The 20,463-nt window shown below is 45.1% G+C and overlaps 1 protein-coding gene across 1 annotated transcript in view; it reads left to right on the top strand.

Annotated features, from left to right (window-relative positions):
• Nucleotides 1-20,155, top strand: part of LOC139424115 (equilibrative nucleoside transporter 4-like) — a 33,030-nt gene extending 12,875 nt beyond the window's left edge. The window contains exons 7-12 of the mRNA XM_071175812.1: nucleotides 4,349-4,423; nucleotides 6,898-7,166; nucleotides 9,236-9,359; nucleotides 11,326-11,513; nucleotides 14,933-15,173; nucleotides 19,748-20,155. Of these exons, the coding sequence (XP_071031913.1) occupies nucleotides 4,349-4,423; nucleotides 6,898-7,166; nucleotides 9,236-9,359; nucleotides 11,326-11,513; nucleotides 14,933-15,173; nucleotides 19,748-19,875 (1,025 nt within the window). The 3' untranslated portion in view covers nucleotides 19,876-20,155. The remainder of the gene's footprint in view (nucleotides 1-4,348; nucleotides 4,424-6,897; nucleotides 7,167-9,235; nucleotides 9,360-11,325; nucleotides 11,514-14,932; nucleotides 15,174-19,747) is intronic.
• The last annotated feature ends 308 nt before the right edge of the window (nucleotides 20,156-20,463 follow it).

The raw sequence follows: 20,463 nt of genomic DNA, 5'->3' as shown, positions 1-20,463 counted from the left end.
TCAAAGCTGGGACCGAGAGACTGAAAAACAGCTTCTATCTCAAGGCCATCAGACTGTTAAACAGCCACCACTAACATTGAGTGGCTGCTGCCAACACACTGACTCAACTCCAGCCACTTTAATAATGGGAATTGATGGGAAATTATGTAAAATATATCACTAGCCACTTTAAACAATGCTACCTAATATAATGTTCCCTACATTACTCATCTCATATGTATATGTATATACTGTACTCTATATCATCTACTGCATCCTTATGTAATACATGTATCACTAGCCACTTTAACTATGCCACTTTGTTTACATACTCATCTCATATGTATATACTGCACTCAATACCATCTACTGTATCTTGCCTATGCCGCTCTGTACCATCACTCATTCATATATCTTTATGTACATATTCTTTATCCCCTTACACTTGTGTCTATAAGGTAGTAGTTTTGGAATTGTTAGCTAGATTACTTGTTGGTTATTACTGCATTGTCGGAACTAGAAGCACAAGCATTTCGCTACACTCGCATTAACATCTGCTAACCATGTGTATGTGACAAATAAAATTTGATTTGATTTGAATCCTTAGCCCAGGGCTTTGGAATACCAGTGTGAATCCTTATCCCAGGGCTTTAGAATACCAGTGTGAATCCTTATCCCAGGGCTTTAGAATACCAGTGTGAATCCTTATCCCAGGGCTTTAGAATACCAGTGTGAATCCTTATCCCAGGGCTTTAGAATACCAGTATGAATCCTTGGCCAAGGGCTTTAGAATACCAGTGTGAATCCTTAGCCCAGGGCTTTAGAGTACCAGTGTGAATCCTTAGCCCATGATTTTGGAATAGCAGTGTGAATCCTTATCCCAGGGCTATAGAATACCAGTGTGAATCCTTAGCCCGGATTTTGGAATACCAGTGTGAATCCTTAGCCCGGGGCTTTAGAATACCAGTGTGAATCCTTAGCCCAGGATTTTGGAATACCAGTGTGCATCCTTATCCCAGGAATTTAAAATACCAGTGTGAATCCTTAGTCCCAGGGCTTTAGAATACCAGTGTGAATCCTTAGCCCCAGGGCTTTAGAATACCAGTGTGAATCCTTATCCCAGGGCTTTAGAATACCAGTGTGAATCCTTATCCCAGGGCTCTTAGAATACCAGTGTGAATCCTTAGCCCAGGGCTTTAGAATACCAGTGTGAATCCTTATCCCAGGGCTTTAGAATACCAGTGTGAATCCTTATCCCAGGGCTTTGGAATACCAATGTGAATCCTTATCCCAGGGCTTTAGAATACCAGTGTGAATATTTAGCCAAGGGCTTTAGAATACCAGTGTGAATCCTTATTCCAGGGCTTTATAATACCGGTGTGAATCCTTATCCCAAGGCTTTAGAATACCAGTGTGAATCCTTAGCCCAGGATTTTGGAATACCAGTGTGAATCCTTAGCCCGGGCTTTAGAATACCAGTGTGAATCCTTATCCCAGGGCCTTAGAATGCCAGTGTGAATCCTTAGACCATGATTTTGGAATACCAGTGTGAATCCTTAGCCCGGATTTTGGAATACCAGTGTGAATCCTTATCCCAGGGCTTTAGAATACCAGTATGAATCCTTGGCCAAGGGCTTTAGAATACCAGTGTGAATCCTTATCCCAGGGCTTTAGAATACCAGCGTGAATCCTTAGCCCAGGATTTTGGAATAGCAGTGTGAATCCTTATCCCAGGGCTATAGAATACCAGTGTGAATCCTTAGCCAGGATTTTGGAATACCAGTGTGAATCCTTAGCCCAGGGCTTTAGAATACCAGTGTGAATCCTTAGCCCATGATTTTGGAATACCAGTGTGAATCCTTAGCCCAGGGCTTTAAAATACCAGTGTGAATCCTTAGTCCCAGGGCTTTAGAATACCAGTGTGAATCCTTAGCCCCAGGGCTTTAGAATACCAGTGTGAATCCTTATCCCAGGGCTTTAGAATACCAGTGTGAATCCTTATCCCAGGGCTCGTAGAATACCAGTGTGAATCCTTAGCCCAGGGCTTTAGAATACCAGTGTGAATCCTTATCCCAGGGCTTTAGAATACCAGTGTGAATCCTTATCCCAGGGCTTTAGAATACCAGTGTGAATCCTTATCCCAGGGCTTTGGAATACCAATGTGAATCCTTATCCCAGGGCTTTAGAATACCAGTGTGAATATTTAGCCAAGGGCTTTAGAATACCAGTGTGAATCCTTATTCCAGGGCTTTATAATACCGGTGTGAATCCTTATCCCAAGGCTTTAGAATACCAGTGTGAATCCTTAGCCCAGGATTTTGGAATACCAGTGTGAATCCTTAGCCCCAGGGCTTTAGAATACCAGTGTGAATCCTTATCCCAGGGCCTTAGAATACCAGTGTGAATCCTTAGACCATGATTTTGGAATACCAGTGTGAATCCTTAGCCCGGATTTTGGAATACCAGTGTGAATCCTTATCCCAGGGCTTTAGAATACCAGTGTGAATCCTTATCCCAGGGCTTTAGAATACCAGTATGAATCATTGGCCAAGGGCTTTAGAATACCAGTGTGAATCCTTATCCCAGGGCTTTAGAATACCAGCGTGAATCCTTAGCCCAGGATTTTGGAATAGCAGTGTGAATCCTTATCCCAGGGCTATAGAATACCAGTGTGAATCCTTAGCCCAGGGCTTTAGAATACCAGTGTGAAACCTTAGCCCATGATTTTGGAATACCAGTGTGAATCCTTAGCCCAGGGCTTTAAAATACCAGTGTGAATCCTTAGTCCCAGGGCTTTAGAATACCAGTGTGAATCCTTAGCCCCAGGGCTTTAGAATACCAGTGTGAATCCTTATCCCAGGGTTTAGAATACCAGTGTGAATCCTTATCCCAGGGCTCTTAGAATACCAGTGTGAATCCTTAGCCCAGGGCTTTAGAATACCAGTGTGAATCCTTATCCCAGGGCTTTAGAATACCAGTGTGAATCCTTATCCCAGGGCTTTGGAATACCAATGTGAATCCTTATCCCAGGGCTTTAGAATACCAGTGTGAATATTTAGCCAAGGGCTTTAGAATACCAGTGTGAATCCTTATTCCAGGGCTTTATAATACCGGTGTGAATCCTTATCCCAAGGCTTTAGAATACCAGTGTGAATCCTTAGCCCAGGATTTTGGAATACCAGTGTGAATCCTTAGCCCCAGGGCTTTAGAATACCAGTGTGAATCCTTATCCCAGAGCCTTAGAATACCAGTGTGAATCCTTAGACCATGATTTTGGAATACCAGTGTGAATCCTTAGCCCGGATTTTGGAATACCAGTGTGAATCCTTATCCCAGGGCTTTAGAATACCAGTGTGAATCCTTATCCCAGGGCTTTAGAATACCAGTATGAATCCTTGGCCAAGGGCTTTAGAATACCAGTGTGAATCCTTATCCCAGGGCTTTAGAATACCAGCGTGAATCCTTAGCCCAGGATTTTGGAATAGCAGTGTGAATCCTTATCCCAGGGCTATAGAATACCAGTGTGAATCCTTAGCCCGGATTTTGGAATACCAGTGTGAATCCTTAGCCCAGGGCTTTAGAATACCAGTGTGAAACCTTAGCCCATGATTTTGGAATACCAGTGTGAATCCTTAGCCCAGGGCTTTAAAATACCAGTGTGAATCCTTAGTCCCAGGGCTTTAGAATACCAGTGTGAATCCTTAGCCCCAGGGCTTTAGAATACCAGTGTGAATCCTTATCCCAGGGCTTTAGAATACCAGTGTGCATCCTTATCCCAGGGCTCTTAGAATACCAGTTTGAATCCTTAGCCCAGGGCTTTAGAATACCAGTTTGAATCCTTATCCCAGGGCTTTAGAATACCAGTGTGAATCCTTATCCCAGGGCTTTGGAATACCAATGTGAATCCTTATCCCAGGGCTTTAGAATACCCGTGTGAATCCTTAGTCAAGGGCTTTAGAATACCAGTGTGAATCCTTAGCCCCAGGGCTTTAGAATACCGGTGTGAATCCTTATCCCAGGGCTTTAGAATACCCGTGTAAATCCTTAGCCCAGGATTTTGGAATACCAGTGTGAATCCTTATCCCATGGCTATAGAATACCAGTGTGAATCCTTAGCCCAGGATTTTGGAATACCAGTGTGAATCCTTAGCCCCATGGCTTTAGAATACCAGTGTGAATCCTTATCCCAGGGATTTAGAATACCAATGTGAATCCTTAGTCCAGGGCTTTAGAATACCAGTGTGAATCCTTAGCCCCAGGGCTTTAGAATACCAGCGTGAATCCTTAGCCCGGGGCTAAAGCTTAGCCCGGGGCTACGAACAATGCAGTGTGAAAAGGCCTTTTTGTGTTTGTATTTGTCCTCCCTCAGTGCAGCAGTCCAGTTTCTATGGTTACATGGGGATGCTGCCCAAGAGATACACACAGGGGGTGATGACTGGAGAAAGTAAGAGCTGTCATCTTCGTTATATTACTGTATATTCTATACATCTTCATTATATTACTGTATATTCTATACATCTTCATTATATTACTATATATTCTATACATCTTCATTATATTACTGTATATTCTATACATCTTCATTATATTACTGTATATTCTATGCATCTTCATTATATTACTGTATATTCTATACATCTTCATTATATTACTGTATATTCTATACATCTTCATTATATTACTGTATATTCTATGCATCTTTGTTATATTACTGTATATTCTATACATCTTCATTATATTACTGTATATTCTATACATCTTCATTATATTACTGTATATTCTATACATCTTCATTATATTACTGTATATTCTATACATCTTCGTTATATTACTGTATATTCTATACATCTTCATTATATTACTGTATATTCTATACATCTTCATTATATTACATACATCTTCATTATATTACTGTATATTCTATACACCTTCATTATATTACTGTATATTCTATACCTCTTCATTATATTATATACATCTTCATTGTATTACTGTATATTCTATACATCTTCATTATATTACTGTATATTCTATACATCTTCGTTATATTACTGTATATTCTATACATCTTCATTATATTACTGTATATTCTATACATCTTCATTATATTACTGTATATTCTATACATCTTCATTATATTACTGTATATTCTATACATCTTCATTATATTATATACATCTTCATTATATTACTGTATATTTTATATATCTTTATTATATTACTGTATATTTTATACATCTTCATTATATTACTGTATATTCTATACATCTTCATTATATTACTGTATGTTGTATGCATCTTCATTATGTTACTGTATATTGTATGCATCTTCATTATATTACTGTATATTCTATGCATCTTCATTATCTTACTGTATATTCTATACATCTTCATTATATTACTGTATATTCTATACATCTTCATTATATTACTGTATATTCTATGCATCTTTGTTATATTACTGTATATTCTATACATCTTCATTATATTACTGTATATTCTATACATCTTCATTATATTACTGTATATTCTATACATCTTCGTTATATTACTGTATATTCTATACATCTTCATTATATTACTGTATATTCTATACATCTTCATTATTTTACTGTATATTCTATACATCATTATATTACTGTATATTCTATGCATCTTCATTATATTACTGTATATTCTATGCATCTTTGTTATATTACTGTATATTCTATACATCTTCATTATATTACTGTATATTCTATACATCTTCATTATATTACTGTATATTCTATACATCTTCATTATATTACTGTATATTCTATACATCTTCGTTATATTACTGTATATTCTATACATCTTCATTATATTACTGTATATTCTATACATCTTCATTATATTACATACATCTTCATTATATTACTGTATATTCTATACACCTTCATTATATTACTGTATATTCTATACATCTTCATTATATTATATACATCTTCATTGTATTACTGTATATTCTATACATCTTCATTATATTACTGTATATTCTATACATCTTCATTATATTACTGTATATTCTATACATCTTCATTATATTACTGTATATTCTATACATCTTCATTATTTTACTGTATATTCTATACATCTTCATTATATTACTGTATATTCTATACATCTTCATTATATTACTGTATATTCTATACATCTTCATTATATTATATACATCTTCATTATATTACTGTATATTTTATATATCTTTATTATATTACTGTATATTTTATACATCTTCATTATATTACTGTATATTCTATACATCTTCATTATATTACTGTATGTTGTATGCATCTTCATTATGTTACTGTATATTGTATGCATCTTCATTATATTACTGTATATTCTATGCATCTTCATTATCTTACTGTATATTCTGTACATCTTCATTATATTACTGTATATTCTATACATCTTCATTATATTACCGTATATTCTATACATCTTCATTATAATACTGTATATTCTAGACATCTTCATTATATTCCATACATCTTCATTATATTACTGTATATTCTATACATATTTGTTATGTTACTGTATATTCTATACATCTTCATTATATTACTGTATATTCTATACATCTATAGGCTACACTTGTAGTCTATTGCCAGACCATTTGACAGAAAGGGAAATTATTGTAATCATAACACAGACAGTTTATTTATTTCAATACATTTTTGCGTCATAGGCCTGCCTACCCATTGTAAATTACTTGTTTAGCACGGCTTCGAACGCTTCTCAACCAATCACAATGCTTGTCATATCTCTGAGTTGTATCTTCACTAATCCTCTCTCTCCACTCCTCCCTCTCTCCAGGTACAGCAGGTGTATTAATCTCTCTGAGTCATATCTTCACTAATCCTCTCCTCTCTCTCCTCTCCTCCCTCTCTCCAGGTACAGCAGGTGTAATCATCTCTCTGAGTCGTATCTTCACTAAACTCATGATCAGTAACGAGAGGATAAACACACTCATCTTCTTCCTGGTGTCCATCACCATGGAGATGCTCTGCTTCCTTCTCCACCTCATTGTCCGTCGCTCACGATTCGTCCGTTACTACACAGGCCCCACCCACCGGGGTCACAGCCTGGGGAAAGGTCATGACATCGGGTCGGAGGTCAGCGGGACAGGATACAGGGTTCACCACGACGTCACTACAGAGGAAGTAAGATTTGTAAGTCAGTCTAGACCTGGGGTGAGAGTGGTTCTATGGGATAATCAGGGAGAGTGGTTCTATGGGATAATCAGGTAGAGTGGTGGATAATCAGGTAGAGTGGTGGGATAATCAGGTAGAGTGGTTCTATGGGATAATCAGGTAGAGTGGTGGATAATCAGGTAGAGTGGTTCTATGGGATAATCAGGTAGAGTGGTTCTATGGGATAATCAGGTAGAGTGGTGGATAATCAGGTAGAGTGGTGGGATAATCAGGGAGAGTGGTTCTATGGGATAATCAGGTAGAGTGGTTCTATGGGATAATCAGGTAGAGTGGTGGATAATCAGGTAGAGTGGTGGGATAATCAGGTAGAGTGGTGGGATAATCAGGTAGAGTGGTGGGATAATCAGGTAGAGTGGTTCTATGGGATAATCAGGTAGAGTGGTGGGATAATCAGGTAGAGTGGTGGGATAATCAGGTAGAGTGGTTCTATGGGATAATCAGGTAGAGTGGTGGATAATCAGGTAGAGTGGTTCTATGGGATAATCAGGTAGAGTGATTCTATGGGATAATCAGGGAGAGTGGTGGGATAATCAGGTAGAGTGGTGGGATAATCAGGTAGAGTGGTTCTATGGGATAATCAGGTAGAGTGGTTATATGGGATAATCAGGTAGAGTGGTGGGATAATCAGGTAGAGTGGTGGGATAATCAGGTAGAGTGGTGGATAATCAGGGAGAGTGGTTCTATGGGATAATCAGGTAGATTGGTGGGATAATCAGGTAGAGTGGTGGGATAATCAGGGAGAGTAGTGGATAATCAGGGAGAGTGGTTCTATGGGATAATCAGGTAGATTGGTGGGATAATCAGGTAGAGTGGTGGGATAATCAGGGAGAGTGGTTCTATGGGATAATCAGGTAGAGTGGTTGATAATCAGGTAGAGTGGTTCTATGGGATAATCAGGTAGAGTGATTCTATGGGATGATCAGGGAGAGTGGTGGGATAATCAGGTAGAGTGGTTCTATGGGATAATCAGGGAGAGTGATTCTATGGGATAATCAGGTAGAGTGGTGGGATAATCAGGTAGAGTGGTTCTATGGGATAATCAGGGAGATTGATTCTATGGGATAATCAGGTAGAGTGGTGGGATAATCAGGTAGAGTGGTTCTATGGGATAATCAAGTAGAGTGGTGGGATAATCAGGTAGAGTGGTGGATAATCAGGTAGAGTGGTTCTATGGGATAATCAGGTAGAGTGGTTCTATGGGATAATCAGGTAGAGTGGTTCTATGGGATAATCAGGTAGAGTGGTGGGGTAATCAGGTAGAGTGGGGGGGTAATCAGGTAGAGTGGTTCTATGGGATAATCAGGTAGAGTGGTTGATAATCAGGTAGAGTGGTGGGATAATCAGGTAGAGTGGTGGGATAATCAGGTAGAGTGGTGGGATAATCAGGTAGAGTGGTGGGATAATCAGGTAGAGTGGGGGGGTAATCAGGTAGAGTGGTGGATAATCAGGTAGAGTGGTGGATAATCAGGTAGAGTGGTTCTATGGGATAATCAGGTAGATTGGTGGGATAATCAGGTAGAGTGGTGGATAATCAGGTAGAGTGGTGGGATAATCAGGTAGAGTGGTGGGATAATCAGGTAGAGTGGTGGGATAATCAGGTAGAGTGGTGGGATAATCAGGTAGAGTGGGGGGGTAATCAGGTAGAGTGGTGGATAATCAGGTAGAGTGATTATTCTGGCCTTGAGCCCTGCTGCAACTAATGGAGCAGAAAAGAGAGAGGGTGTGTCTCTATATTACTAATGGAATTTCGGCATATTGCCACATGCATCGCTGTGACTACATCTCCTACATACTGAAACAAGGTTACATCAACCTGCTGAACACACACACACACACACACACGCACACACAAACACACACCCTCTGTAAATCGTCCCAAAATATCTACGGGACCTGGTTGACCTGACACGTTGGGGTTCAGGTGATAGGCTGACCCTTGATTATTCACTCCAGAGGAAACCAGGAGAGGAGAGGAGACAAGGAGACAAGGAGGCTATGAAGTGTTTGTCTCATCTCAGGGTAACGGAGTGGTGGCGACGACGTCGCCATCTGATGACGTCACAGATGAGTTCACAGGAGGGACGTATGTTCGGTTTGGAGTTCCTAAAGACAAGATCCGGAGAAGCTGGCCTGGACTACGAGGTAACAACCACATCTATACCTGTCTGTCTGTCTGTCTGTCTGTCTGTCTGTCTGTCTGTCTGTCTGTCTGTCTGTCTGTCTGTCTGTATCACAGACTCAATCAGGGACATGTTGAAAATGTCAGTGAAGACACTTGCCAGTTGGTCAGCGCATGCTCGCAGTACACGTCCTGGTAATCCGTCTGGCCCCGCAGCCTTGCGTATGTTGAGCTGTTTAAAGGTCTTACTCACGTCGGCTACGGAGAGCGTGATCACACAGTCGTCCGGAACAGCTGCTGCTCTCATGCATGCCTCAGTGTTGCTTCCCTCGAAGCGAGTATATAAGTGATTTAGCTCGTCTGGGAGGCTTGTGTTGCTGGGCAGCTAGTGGCTGTGCTTCCCTTTGTAGTCTGTAATAGTTTGCAAGCCCTGCCACATAAGACGAGCGTCGGAGCCGGTGTAGTACGATTCAATCTTAGCCCTGTATTGACGCTTTGCCTGTTTGATGGTTCGTCGCAGGGCATAGCGGGATTTCTTGTAAGCTTCCGGGTTAAAGTCCCGCTCCTTGAAAGCGGCAACTCTACCCTTTAGGTCAGTGCGGATGTTGCCTGTAATCCATGGCTTCTGGTTGGGGTATGTACGCCCGGTCACTGTGAGGACGATGTCATCGATGCAGTGATGAAGCCAATGACTGGTGTTGTGTACTCCTCAATGCCATCGGAGGAATCCCAGGACATGTTCCAGTCTGTGCTGCAAAACAGTCCTGTAGTTTAGCATCTGCTTCATCTGACCATGTTTTTATAAACTGAGTCACTGGTGCTTCCTGCCTTAATTGTAGCTTGTCAGCAGGAATCAGGAGGATAATTATGGTCAGATTTGCCAAATGGAGGGAGAGGGAGAGGTTTGTATGTGTCTCTGTGTGAGTAAAGGTGGTCCAGAGTTGTTTTCCCCTCTGGTTGCACATTTAACATGCTGGTAGAGATTTGGTAAAACTGATTTAAGTTTCCCTGCATTAAAGTCTTCGGCCACTAGGAGGCGCCGCCTCTGGGTGAGCGGTTTCCTGTTTGCTTATTTCCTGATACAGCTGACTGAGTGCGGTCTTAGTGCCGGCATCTGTCTGTGGTGGTACATAAACAGCCCTCAGCCTCTGACTTGGTCTTGCCAACAGCAACTCAGAGGTGACCTCTTTTATGCACGAATGATTTGCTGATTGAACAATTGTGCAAAGACGTTTTGCACACGTGCAGAAGAGGTTCATGGGAGTTTTTTATTTATTTATTTGTATCAGCTGTGACCAAATGTTTTAATTTGGTTTGACATCATTTTGCTCAACTGAGTTTTGCATCTTTTGTACAGAGTTGTGTTTACTGTTTTTGGGGGGGAAAAAAATGTGCTTAGCATTTGCATTGTGTGTGAAAAGAAAGAGAAATGACTTAGAGTTTATCACCAGGTAATACTGTAGTAGTGCTCATTAGGCTGTGATGGAGATCAGTTCCACCCCAGTTTCATTCAAAGTGTCTTAGCGATCTAGAGAAACTGTAATGTCGAATGAGTAGTGTGCTTGTAAACACAATATGATTCTACCCAATGTTTGTACACTACGGATACCAACAGCATTCCTCTTCCCTCGTTCCCCCTCTCTTCTTTTCTCACCCCCTCCTTTTTCCCTTCTCCCCACTCCTCCCCCTTCTCCCTCCTCCATCTCCTCCCCTCCCCAACTCCTCCTCTTCCCCTTCTCCCTCCTCCATCTCCTCCCCTCCCCTCCCCAACTCCTCCTCTTCCCCTTCTCCCTCATCCCCTTCCACTCCCTTCTCCCCCTCCCTCTCCTCCCCTCCCCCTTCTCCACCCTCCCCCTTCTCCCTTCTCCCCCTCCATCTCCTCCCCCCTTCCTCTCCACTCCCTTCTCCCCCTCCTCCCCTCCCCCATCTCCACCCTCCCCCTTCCCCCCCCCCCCCTCCCCCTCCCTCCTCCTCTTCTCCCCCCTTCAGATATGTTTCTTCACAGGTACATCGTTGCCAGAGTGATCTGGGCCTACATGTTGTCTATAGCAGTGACCTATAGCATCACTCTGTGTCTGTTTCCTGGTCTGGAATCAGAGATACGCAACCCAACCCTGGGGGAGTGGCTACCTATACTCATCATGGCCACATTCAACATGGCCGACTTCGTAGGCAAGGTCAGTTTACTTGTCCAGTGTTCTCAAACCTCTCCTTGGGGACCCCCAGTGTTCCAAATCTCTCCTCAGGGACCCCCAGTGTTCCAAATCTCTCCTCAGGGACCCCCAGCCATTCCAAACCTCTCCTCAGGGACCCCCAGTGTTCCAAACCTCTCCTTGGGGACCCCCAGTGTTCCAAACCTCTCCTCAGGGACCCCCAGTGTTCCAAACCTCTCCTTGGGGACCCCCAGTGTTCCAAACCTCTCCTCAGGGACCCCCAGTGTTCCAAACCTCTCCTCAGGGACCCCCAGTGTTCCAAACCTCTCCTCAGGGACCCCCAGTGTTCCAAACCTCTCCTCAGGGACCCCCAGTGTTCTCAAACCTCTCCTCAGGGACCCCCAGTGTTCCAAACCTCTCCTTGGGGACCCCCAGTGTTCCAAACCTCTCCTTGGGGACCCCCAGTGTTCCAAACCTCTCCTCGGGGATCCCCAGTGTTCCAAACCTCTCCTCAGGGACCCCCAGTGTTCCAAACCTCTCCTCGGGGACCCCCAGTGTTCCAAACCTCTCCTCGGGGACCCCCAGTGTTCCAAACCTCTCCTTGGGGACCCCCAGTGTTCCAAACCTCTCCTTGGGGACCCCCAGTGTTCCAAACCTCTCCTCAGGGACCCCCAGTGTTCCAAACCTCTCCTTGGGGACCCCCAGTGTTCCAAACCTCTCCTCGGGGACCCCCAGTGTTCCAAACCTCTCCTCAGGGACCTCCAGCCATTCCAAACCTCTCCTCAGGGACCCCCAGTGTTCCAAACCTCTCCTCAGGGACCCCCAGTGTTCCAAACCTCTCCTCAGGGACCCCCAGTGTTCCAAACCTCTCCTCAGGGACCCCCAGTGTTCCAAACCTCTCCTCGGGGACCCCCAGTGTTCCAAATCTCTCCTCAGGGACCCCCAGTGTTCCAAATCTCTCCTCAGGGACCCCCAGCCATTCCAAACCTCTCCTCAGGGACCCCCAGTGTTCCAAACCTCTCCTTGGGGACCCCCAGTGTTCCAAACCTCTCCTCAGGGACCCCCAGTGTTCCAAACCTCTCCTTGGGGATCCCCAGTGTTCCAAACCTCTCCTCAGGGACCCCCAGTGTTCCAAACCTCTCCTCAGGGACCCCCAGTGTTCCAAACCTCTCCTCAGGGACCCCCAGTGTTCCAAACCTCTCCTCAGGGACCCCCAGTGTTCCAAACCTCTCCTCAGGGACCCCCAGTGTTCTCAAACCTCTCCTCAGGGACCCCCAGTGTTCCAAACCTCTCCTCGGGGACCCCCAGTGTTCCAAACCTCTCCTTGGGGACCCCCAGTGTTCCAAACCTCTCCTCGGGGATCCCCAGTGTTCCAAACCTCTCCTCAGGGACCCCCAGTGTTCCAAACCTCTCCTCGGGGACCCCCAGTGTTCCAAACCTCTCCTCGGGGACCCCCAGTGTTCCAAACCTCTCCTTGGGGACCCCCAGTGTTCCAAACCTCTCCTCAGGGACCCCCAGTGTTCCAAACCTCTCCTTGGGGACCCCCAGTGTTCCAAACCTCTCCTCGGGGACCCCCAGTGTTCCAAACCTCTCCTCAGGGACCTCCAGCCATTCCAAACCTCTCCTCAGGGACCCCCAGTGTTCCAAACCTCTCCTCAGGGACCCCCAGTGTTCCAAACCTCTCCTCAGGGACCCCCAGTGTTCCAAACCTCTCCTCAGGGACCCCCAGTGTTCCAAACCTCTCCTCGGGGACCCCCAGTGTTCCAAACCTCTCCTTGGGGACCCCCAGTGTTCCAAACCTCTCCTTGGGGACCCCCAGTGTTCCAAACCTCTCCTCAGGGACCCCCAGTGTTCCATACCTCTCCTCAGGGACCCCCAGTGTTCCAAACCTCTCCTCAGGGACCCCCAGTGTTCCAAACCTCTCCTCAGGGACCCCCAGTGTTCCAAACCTCTCCTCAGGGACCCCCAGTGTTCCAAACCTCTCCTCAGGGACCCCCAGCCGTTCCTTGGGGACCCCCATCCGTTCCAAACCTCTCCTCAGGGACCCCCAGCCGTTCCTTGGGGAGAAGGAGAGGTTTGGAACGGATGGGGGTCCCCAAGGAGAGGTTTGGAACAACTGGATGGATGGTATGGATGGATGAATGGATGGTAGGAATGTAGATTTATTGATGGATGATGGTTGGATAGATGGTAGGAATGTAGATTGATGGATGGATGATGGTAGGAACGTAGATTGATTGATGGATGGATGGATGGATGGATGGATGGATGATGGATAAATGGATGATGGATAGATAGATGGATGGATGGATGGATGGATGGATGATGGATAAATGGATGATGGATGGATGGATGGATGGATGGATGGATGGATGGTAGGAATGTAGATTGATGGATGGATGGATGGATGGATGGTAGGAATGTAGATTGATGGATGGATGATGGTGGGAATGTAGATTGATGGATGGATGATGGTGGGAATGTAGATAGATGGATGGATGGATGATGGATAAATGGATGTATGATGGATGGATGGATGGATGGATGGTAGGAATGTAGATTGATGGATGGATGGTAGGAATGTAGATAGATGGATGGTAGGAATGTAGATTGATGGATGGATGGTAGGAATGTAGATAGATGGATGGTAGGAATGTAGATAGATGGATGGTTGATGGATGGCTGATAGTAGGAATGTAGATTGATGGATGGATGGATGGATGGGTAGGTAGGTAGGTAGATAGATCAGTCGATGGATGGATGGATGATGGATAGATGGATGGATGGGTAGATGGATGGATTATGGATGGATGATGGCTGAGTAGATGGATGGATGATGGATGGGTGGATGGATGGATGGATGGGTGGGTGGGTGGGTGGGTGGATGGATGGATGGGTGGATGGATGGATGGGTGGATGGGTGGATGATGGGTGGATGGATGGATGGGTAGATGGATGGATGATGGATGGGTAGATGGATGGATGGATGATGGGTGGATGGATGGATGGATGGGTGGATGGATGGATGGGTGGGTGGATGGATGATGGATAGATAGGTAGATGGATGGATGATGGATGGATAGGTAGATGGATGGATGATGGATGGATGGGTAGATGGATGATGGATGGATGGATAGGTAGATGGATGGATGATGGGTGGGTGGGTAGATGGATGATGGATGGATGGATAGGTAGATGGATGGATGATGGGTGGGTGGGTGGGTGGGTGGATGGATGGATGGATGATGGATGGGTAGATGGATGGATGGATGGATGATGGATGATAGGTAGATGGATGGATGATGGATAAATAGATGGATGATGGATAGGTAGATGGATGGATGATAGGAATGTAGATAGATGGATGATGGATGATGGATGGATGATGGATGATAGATATAGATATACAGATGTTGCCTCACTAAGCCCTCTGCCCTTTCCAGATCCTGGCTGCGTTGCCCTATGAGTGGACGGGGGGTCACCTGCTCCTCTTCTCCTGCCTGCGGGTGGTCTTCATCCCTCTGTTGGTGATGTGTGTGTACCCCTCCTCCACCCCAACCCTGTCCCACCCCGCCTGGCCCTGTCTCTTTTCTCTCCTCATGGGCGTAACCAACGGTTACTTTGGATCAGTTCCCATGATACAGGCTGCTGGGAAGGTCCCGCCGGAACAGAGAGAACTAGCAGGTGAGCGGTGATGAGGTAGAGGGGTAGAGGGGTGGTGAGGTGGAGGGGTGGTGGGGTAGAGGGTGGTGAGGTGGAGGGGTGGTGAGGTGGAGGGGTGGTGAGGTAGAGGCGTGGTGGGGTAGAGTGGTTGAGGGGTAGAGGGGTGGTGGGGTAGAGGGGTAGAGGGGTGGTGGGGTAGAGGGGTGGTGAGGTAGAGGGGTGGTGGGGTAGAGGGGTAATGAGGTAGAGGGGTGGTGAGGTAGAGGGGTGGTGAGGTGGAGGGGTGGTGGGGTAGAGGGGTGGTGAGGTGGAGGGGTGATGAGGCAGAGTGGTGGTGAGGTAGAGGGGTGGTGAGGTAGAGGGGTAATGAGGTAGAGGGGTGATGGGGTGGTGAGGTAGAGGGGTAATGAGGTAGAGGGGTGGTGAGGGTGGTGAGATCTACTTTATAATAATACAATTGCCCAGAGAAAGAGATGTTGTTTAACAAGTAATCATTTATATCTCATTATTGGCACCTGTAAAGAATCGTATTGGTAAAATCTAACTAAATTAAATCTGCATTAACATTCTAATGTTTGAAATTAATCTCAGTTTAAGGAACTATATTGTGGCCTTCCATGGCTTCCTGTTTCACTGGGGTATAGAAATGAGGTAACACACATTTAAAATCCATTCGTCATTCAGAAATGGTTCATTGACCACAAAAATCCACTATTTGTAACGGCCTTTTCAGACCCCGGGACATGAACCCATTCATACCTGTGGTTTGAATTGAAGTAGCCAGTCCATAAGGATCTAGAAAGATCTATTGAGGAATGGTCTGAAATCCCTCCCCAATGTGTTCTCCAATCTCAGAAAACATTTTAGAAAACGTCTGTCGTTATCCTCGCAAGGGGAAGGTGCTGGAGTATTGAAAACAGGGGTGTTCTCGCTAGGTGATGGAGTATTGAAAACAGGGGTGTTCTCTCTAGGTGATGGAGTATTGAAAACAGGGGTGTTCTCGCTAGGTGATGGAGTATTGAAAACAGGGGTGTTCTCTCTAGGTGATGGAGTATTGAAAACAGGGGTGTTCTCTCTAGGTGATGGAGTTTTGAAAACAGGGGTGTTCTCTCTAGGTGATGGAGTATTGAAAACAGGGGTGTTCTCTCTAGTTGATGGAGTATTGAAAACAGGGGTGTTCTCGCTAGGTGATGGAGTATTGAAAACAGGGGTGTTCTCTCTAGGTGATGGAGTATTGAAAACAGGGGTGTTCTCTCTAGGTGATGGAGTATTGAAAACAGGGGTGTTCTCGCTAGGTGATGGAGTATTGAAAACAGGGGTGTTCTCGCTAGGTGATGGAGTATTGAAAACAGGGGTGTTCTCTCTAGGTGATGGAGTATTGAAAACAGGGGTGTTCTCTCTAGGTGATGGAGTATTGAAAACAGGGGTGTTCTCTGTAGGTGATGGAGAGGTGAAGACAGGGGTTTCTCTCTAGGTGATGGAGTAGTGAAAACAGGGGTGTTCTCTCTAGGTGATGGAGTATTGAAAACAGGGGTGTTCTCTCTAGGTGATGGAGTATTGAAAACAGGGGTGTTCTCTCTAGGTGATGGAGTATTGAAAACAGGGGTGTTCTCTCTAGGTGATGGAGTATTGAAAACAGGGGTGTTCTCTCTAGGTGATGGAGTATTGAAAACAGGGGTGTTCTCTCTAGGTGATGGAGTATTTGTAAACAGGGGTGTTCTCTCTAGGTGATGGAGTATTGAAAACAGGGGTGTTCTCTCTAGGTGATGGAGTATTGAAAACAGGGGTGTTCTCTGTAGGTGATGGAGTATTGAAAACAGGGGTGTTCTCTCTAGGTGATGGAGTATTGAAAACAGGGGTGTTCTCTCTAGGTGATGGAGTATTGAAAACAGGGGTGTTCTCTCTAGGTGATGGAGTATTGAAAACAGGGGTGTTCTCTCTAGGTGATGGAGTAGTGAAAACAGGGGTGTTCTCTCTAGGTGATGGAGTAGTGAAAACAGGGGTGTTCTCTCTAGGTGATGGAGTATTGAAAACAGGGGTGTTCTCTCTAGGTGATGGAGTTTTGAAAACAGGGGTGTTCTCTCTAGGTGATGGAGTATTGAAAACAGGGGTGTTCTCTCTAGTTGATGGAGTATTGAAAACAGGGGTGTTCTCGCTAGGTGATGGAGTATTGAAAACAGGGGTGTTCTCTCTAGGTGATGGAGTATTGAAAACAGGGGTGTTCTCTCTAGGTGATGGAGTATTGAAAACAGGGGTGTTCTCGCTAGGTGATGGAGTATTGAAAACAGGGGTGTTCTCGCTAGGTGATGGAGTATTGAAAACAGGGGTGTTCTCTCTAGGTGATGGAGTATTGAAAACAGGGGTGTTCTCTCTAGGTGATGGAGTATTGAAAACAGGGGTGTTCTCTGTAGGTGATGGAGAGGTGAAGACAGGGGTTTCTCTCTAGGTGATGGAGTAGTGAAAACAGGGGTGTTCTCTCTAGGTGATGGAGTATTGAAAACAGGGGTGTTCTCTCTAGGTGATGGAGTATTGAAAACAGGGGTGTTCTCTCTAGGTGATGGAGTATTGAAAACAGGGGTGTTCTCTCTAGGTGATGGAGTATTGAAAACAGGGGTGTTCTCTCTAGGTGATGGAGTATTGAAAACAGGGGTGTTCTCTCTAGGTGATGGAGTTTTGTAAACAGGGGTGTTCTCTCTAGGTGATGGAGTATTGAAAACAGGGGTGTTCTCTCTAGTTGATGGAGTATTGAAAACAGGGGTGTTCTCTGTAGGTGATGGAGTATTGAAAACAGGGGTGTTCTCTCTAGGTGATGGAGTATTGAAAACAGGGGTGTTCTCTCTAGGTGATGGAGTATTGAAAACAGGGGTGTTCTCTCTAGGTGATGGAGTATTGAAAACAGGGGTGTTCTCTCTAGGTGATGGAGTAGTGAAAACAGGGGTGTTCTCTCTAGGTGATGGAGTAGTGAAAACAGGGGTGTTCTCTCTAGGTGATGGAGTTTTGTAAACAGGGGTGTTCTCTCTAGGTGATGGAGTAGTGTAAACAGGGGTGTTCTCTGTAGGTGATGGAGTATTGAAAACAGGGGTGTTCTCTCTAGGTGATGGAGTAGTGAAAACAGGGGTGTTCTCTCTAGGTGATGGAGTATTGAAAACAGGGGTGTTCTCTCTAGGTGATGGAGTAGTGTAAACAGGGGTGTTCTCTCTAGGTGATGGAGTAGTGTAAACAGGGGTGTTCTCTGTAGGTGATGGAGTATTGAAAACAGGGGTGTTCTCTCTAGGCGATGGAGTATTGAAAACAGGGGTGTTCTCTGTAGGTGATGGAGTATTGAAAACAGGGGTGTTCTCTCTAGGTGATGGAGTAGTGTAAACAGGGGTGTTCTCTCTCTAGGTGATGGAGTATTGAAAACAGGGGTGTTCTCTCTAGGTGATGGAGTATTGAAAACAGGGGTGTTCTCTCTAGGTGATGGAGTATTGAAAACAGGGGTGTTCTCTCTAGGTGATGGAGTAGTGTAAACAGGGGGTTTCTCTCTAGGTGATGGAGTATTGAAAACAGGGGTGTTCTCTCTAGGTGATGGAGTATTGAAAACAGGGGTGTTCTCTCTCTAGGTGATGGAGTTTTGTAAACAGGGGTGTTCTCTCTAGGTGATGGAGTATTGAAAACAGGGGTGTTCTCTCTAGGTGATGGAGTAGTGTAAACAGGGGTGTTCTCTGTAGGTGATGGAGTATTGAAAACAGGGGTGTTCTCTCTAGGTGATGGAGTAGTGTAAACAGGGGTGTTCTCTCTCTAGGTGATGGAGTAGTGTAAACAGGGGTGTTCTCTCTCTAGGTGATGGAGTATTGAAAACAGGGGTGTTCTCTGTAGGTGATGGAGTAGTGTAAACAGAGGTGTTCTCTCTAGGTGATGGAGTATTGAAAACAGGGGTGTTCTCTGTAGGTGATGGAGTATTGAAAACAGGGGTGTTCTCTCTAGGTGATGGAGTATTGAAAACAGGGGTGTTCTCTCTAGGTGATGGAGTATTGAAAACAGGGGTGTTCTCTCTAGGTGATGGAGTATTGAAAACAGGGGTGTTCTCTCTAGGTGATGGAGTTTTGTAAACAGGGGTGTTCTCTCTAGGTGATGGAGTAGTGTAAACAGGGGTGCCAAAACATTTAACTATCATTTTAAATGTTTACCTTTTAAACAGAATATCTTTCTCTAAACAATTGTAATAATTTATAATCATATGAGGGTTTTTTTGTTCCCAAAATATATCTTGGTATTTGTATGATTTATTTTGTACAGTATTTTTTGTTCATCTTTATCAAGGGTGCCAATAATTCTGGAGGTGTCTCTATATACACTCTATATTGTGATTCTGTAAACCACTAAACTGCAGCAGGAGCTCCTCCTACAATTTAGTGCAGATGTTCTACATTGACAGTGCTCTATCTATATACTATATAATAATCTCCTCTCCCCCCCCCCCCTCTCCTCCCTCCCTCCCTCCCTCCCCCCTCCCTCTCTCCTCTCCTCCCTCTCTCCTCTCCTCCCTCCCTCCCTCCCTCCCTCCTCTCCTCTCCTCTCCTCTCCTCTCCTCTCCTCTCCTCTCCTCTCTCTAGGTAACACTATGACTGTATCGTACATGACAGGGTTGATGTTGGGATCAGCTGTGGCCTACGCTGCCTATAGCTTCACTGCACCGGGCTCAAACACACACACACTCACCAACATCACCACAGGGTATTGAACACACACACACACACACACACACACACACACACACACACACACACACACACACACACACACACACACACACACACACACACAGAGCCCAGAAAAGGCCTCAGCGAAAAGGAGTCCCTCCAGACTGACAGGATACTGAACTCCAGCCTGACCTCTAACCTCTGACCCCTCCGGCCTGCCACACTCCCCAGCTCTCTGCTGTTTCCAGGACGTTATCTTGATTCACCTCCTGGTCCTCCTCGTCTATACTGCTGGGCTCCCTGCTCTGCCCGGGAGACGACGTGAACAGAACCTCTGATCGGCTCCCTGCTCTGCCCGGGAGACGACGTGAACAGAACCTCTGATCAGCTCCCTGCTCTGCCTTGGAGACGACGTGAACAGAACCTCTGATCGGCTCCCTGCTCTGCCTTGGAGACAACGTGAACAGAACCTCTGATCGGCTCCCTGCTCTGCCTTGGAGACGACGTGAACAGAACCTCTGATCAGCTTTATGCTCTGCCTTGGAGACAACGTGAACAGAACCTCTGATCGGCTCCCTGCTCTGCCTTGGAGACGACGTGAACAGAACCTCAGACTCTCATACACGCTG

Source organism: Oncorhynchus clarkii, chromosome 13 (assembly GCF_045791955.1).
Source record: "Oncorhynchus clarkii lewisi isolate Uvic-CL-2024 chromosome 13, UVic_Ocla_1.0, whole genome shotgun sequence".
Lineage (NCBI taxonomy): Eukaryota > Metazoa > Chordata > Actinopteri > Salmoniformes > Salmonidae > Oncorhynchus > Oncorhynchus clarkii.
The sequence above is the reverse complement of the archived record's forward strand: the minus strand, read 5'-3'. Positions and strand labels throughout refer to the sequence as shown.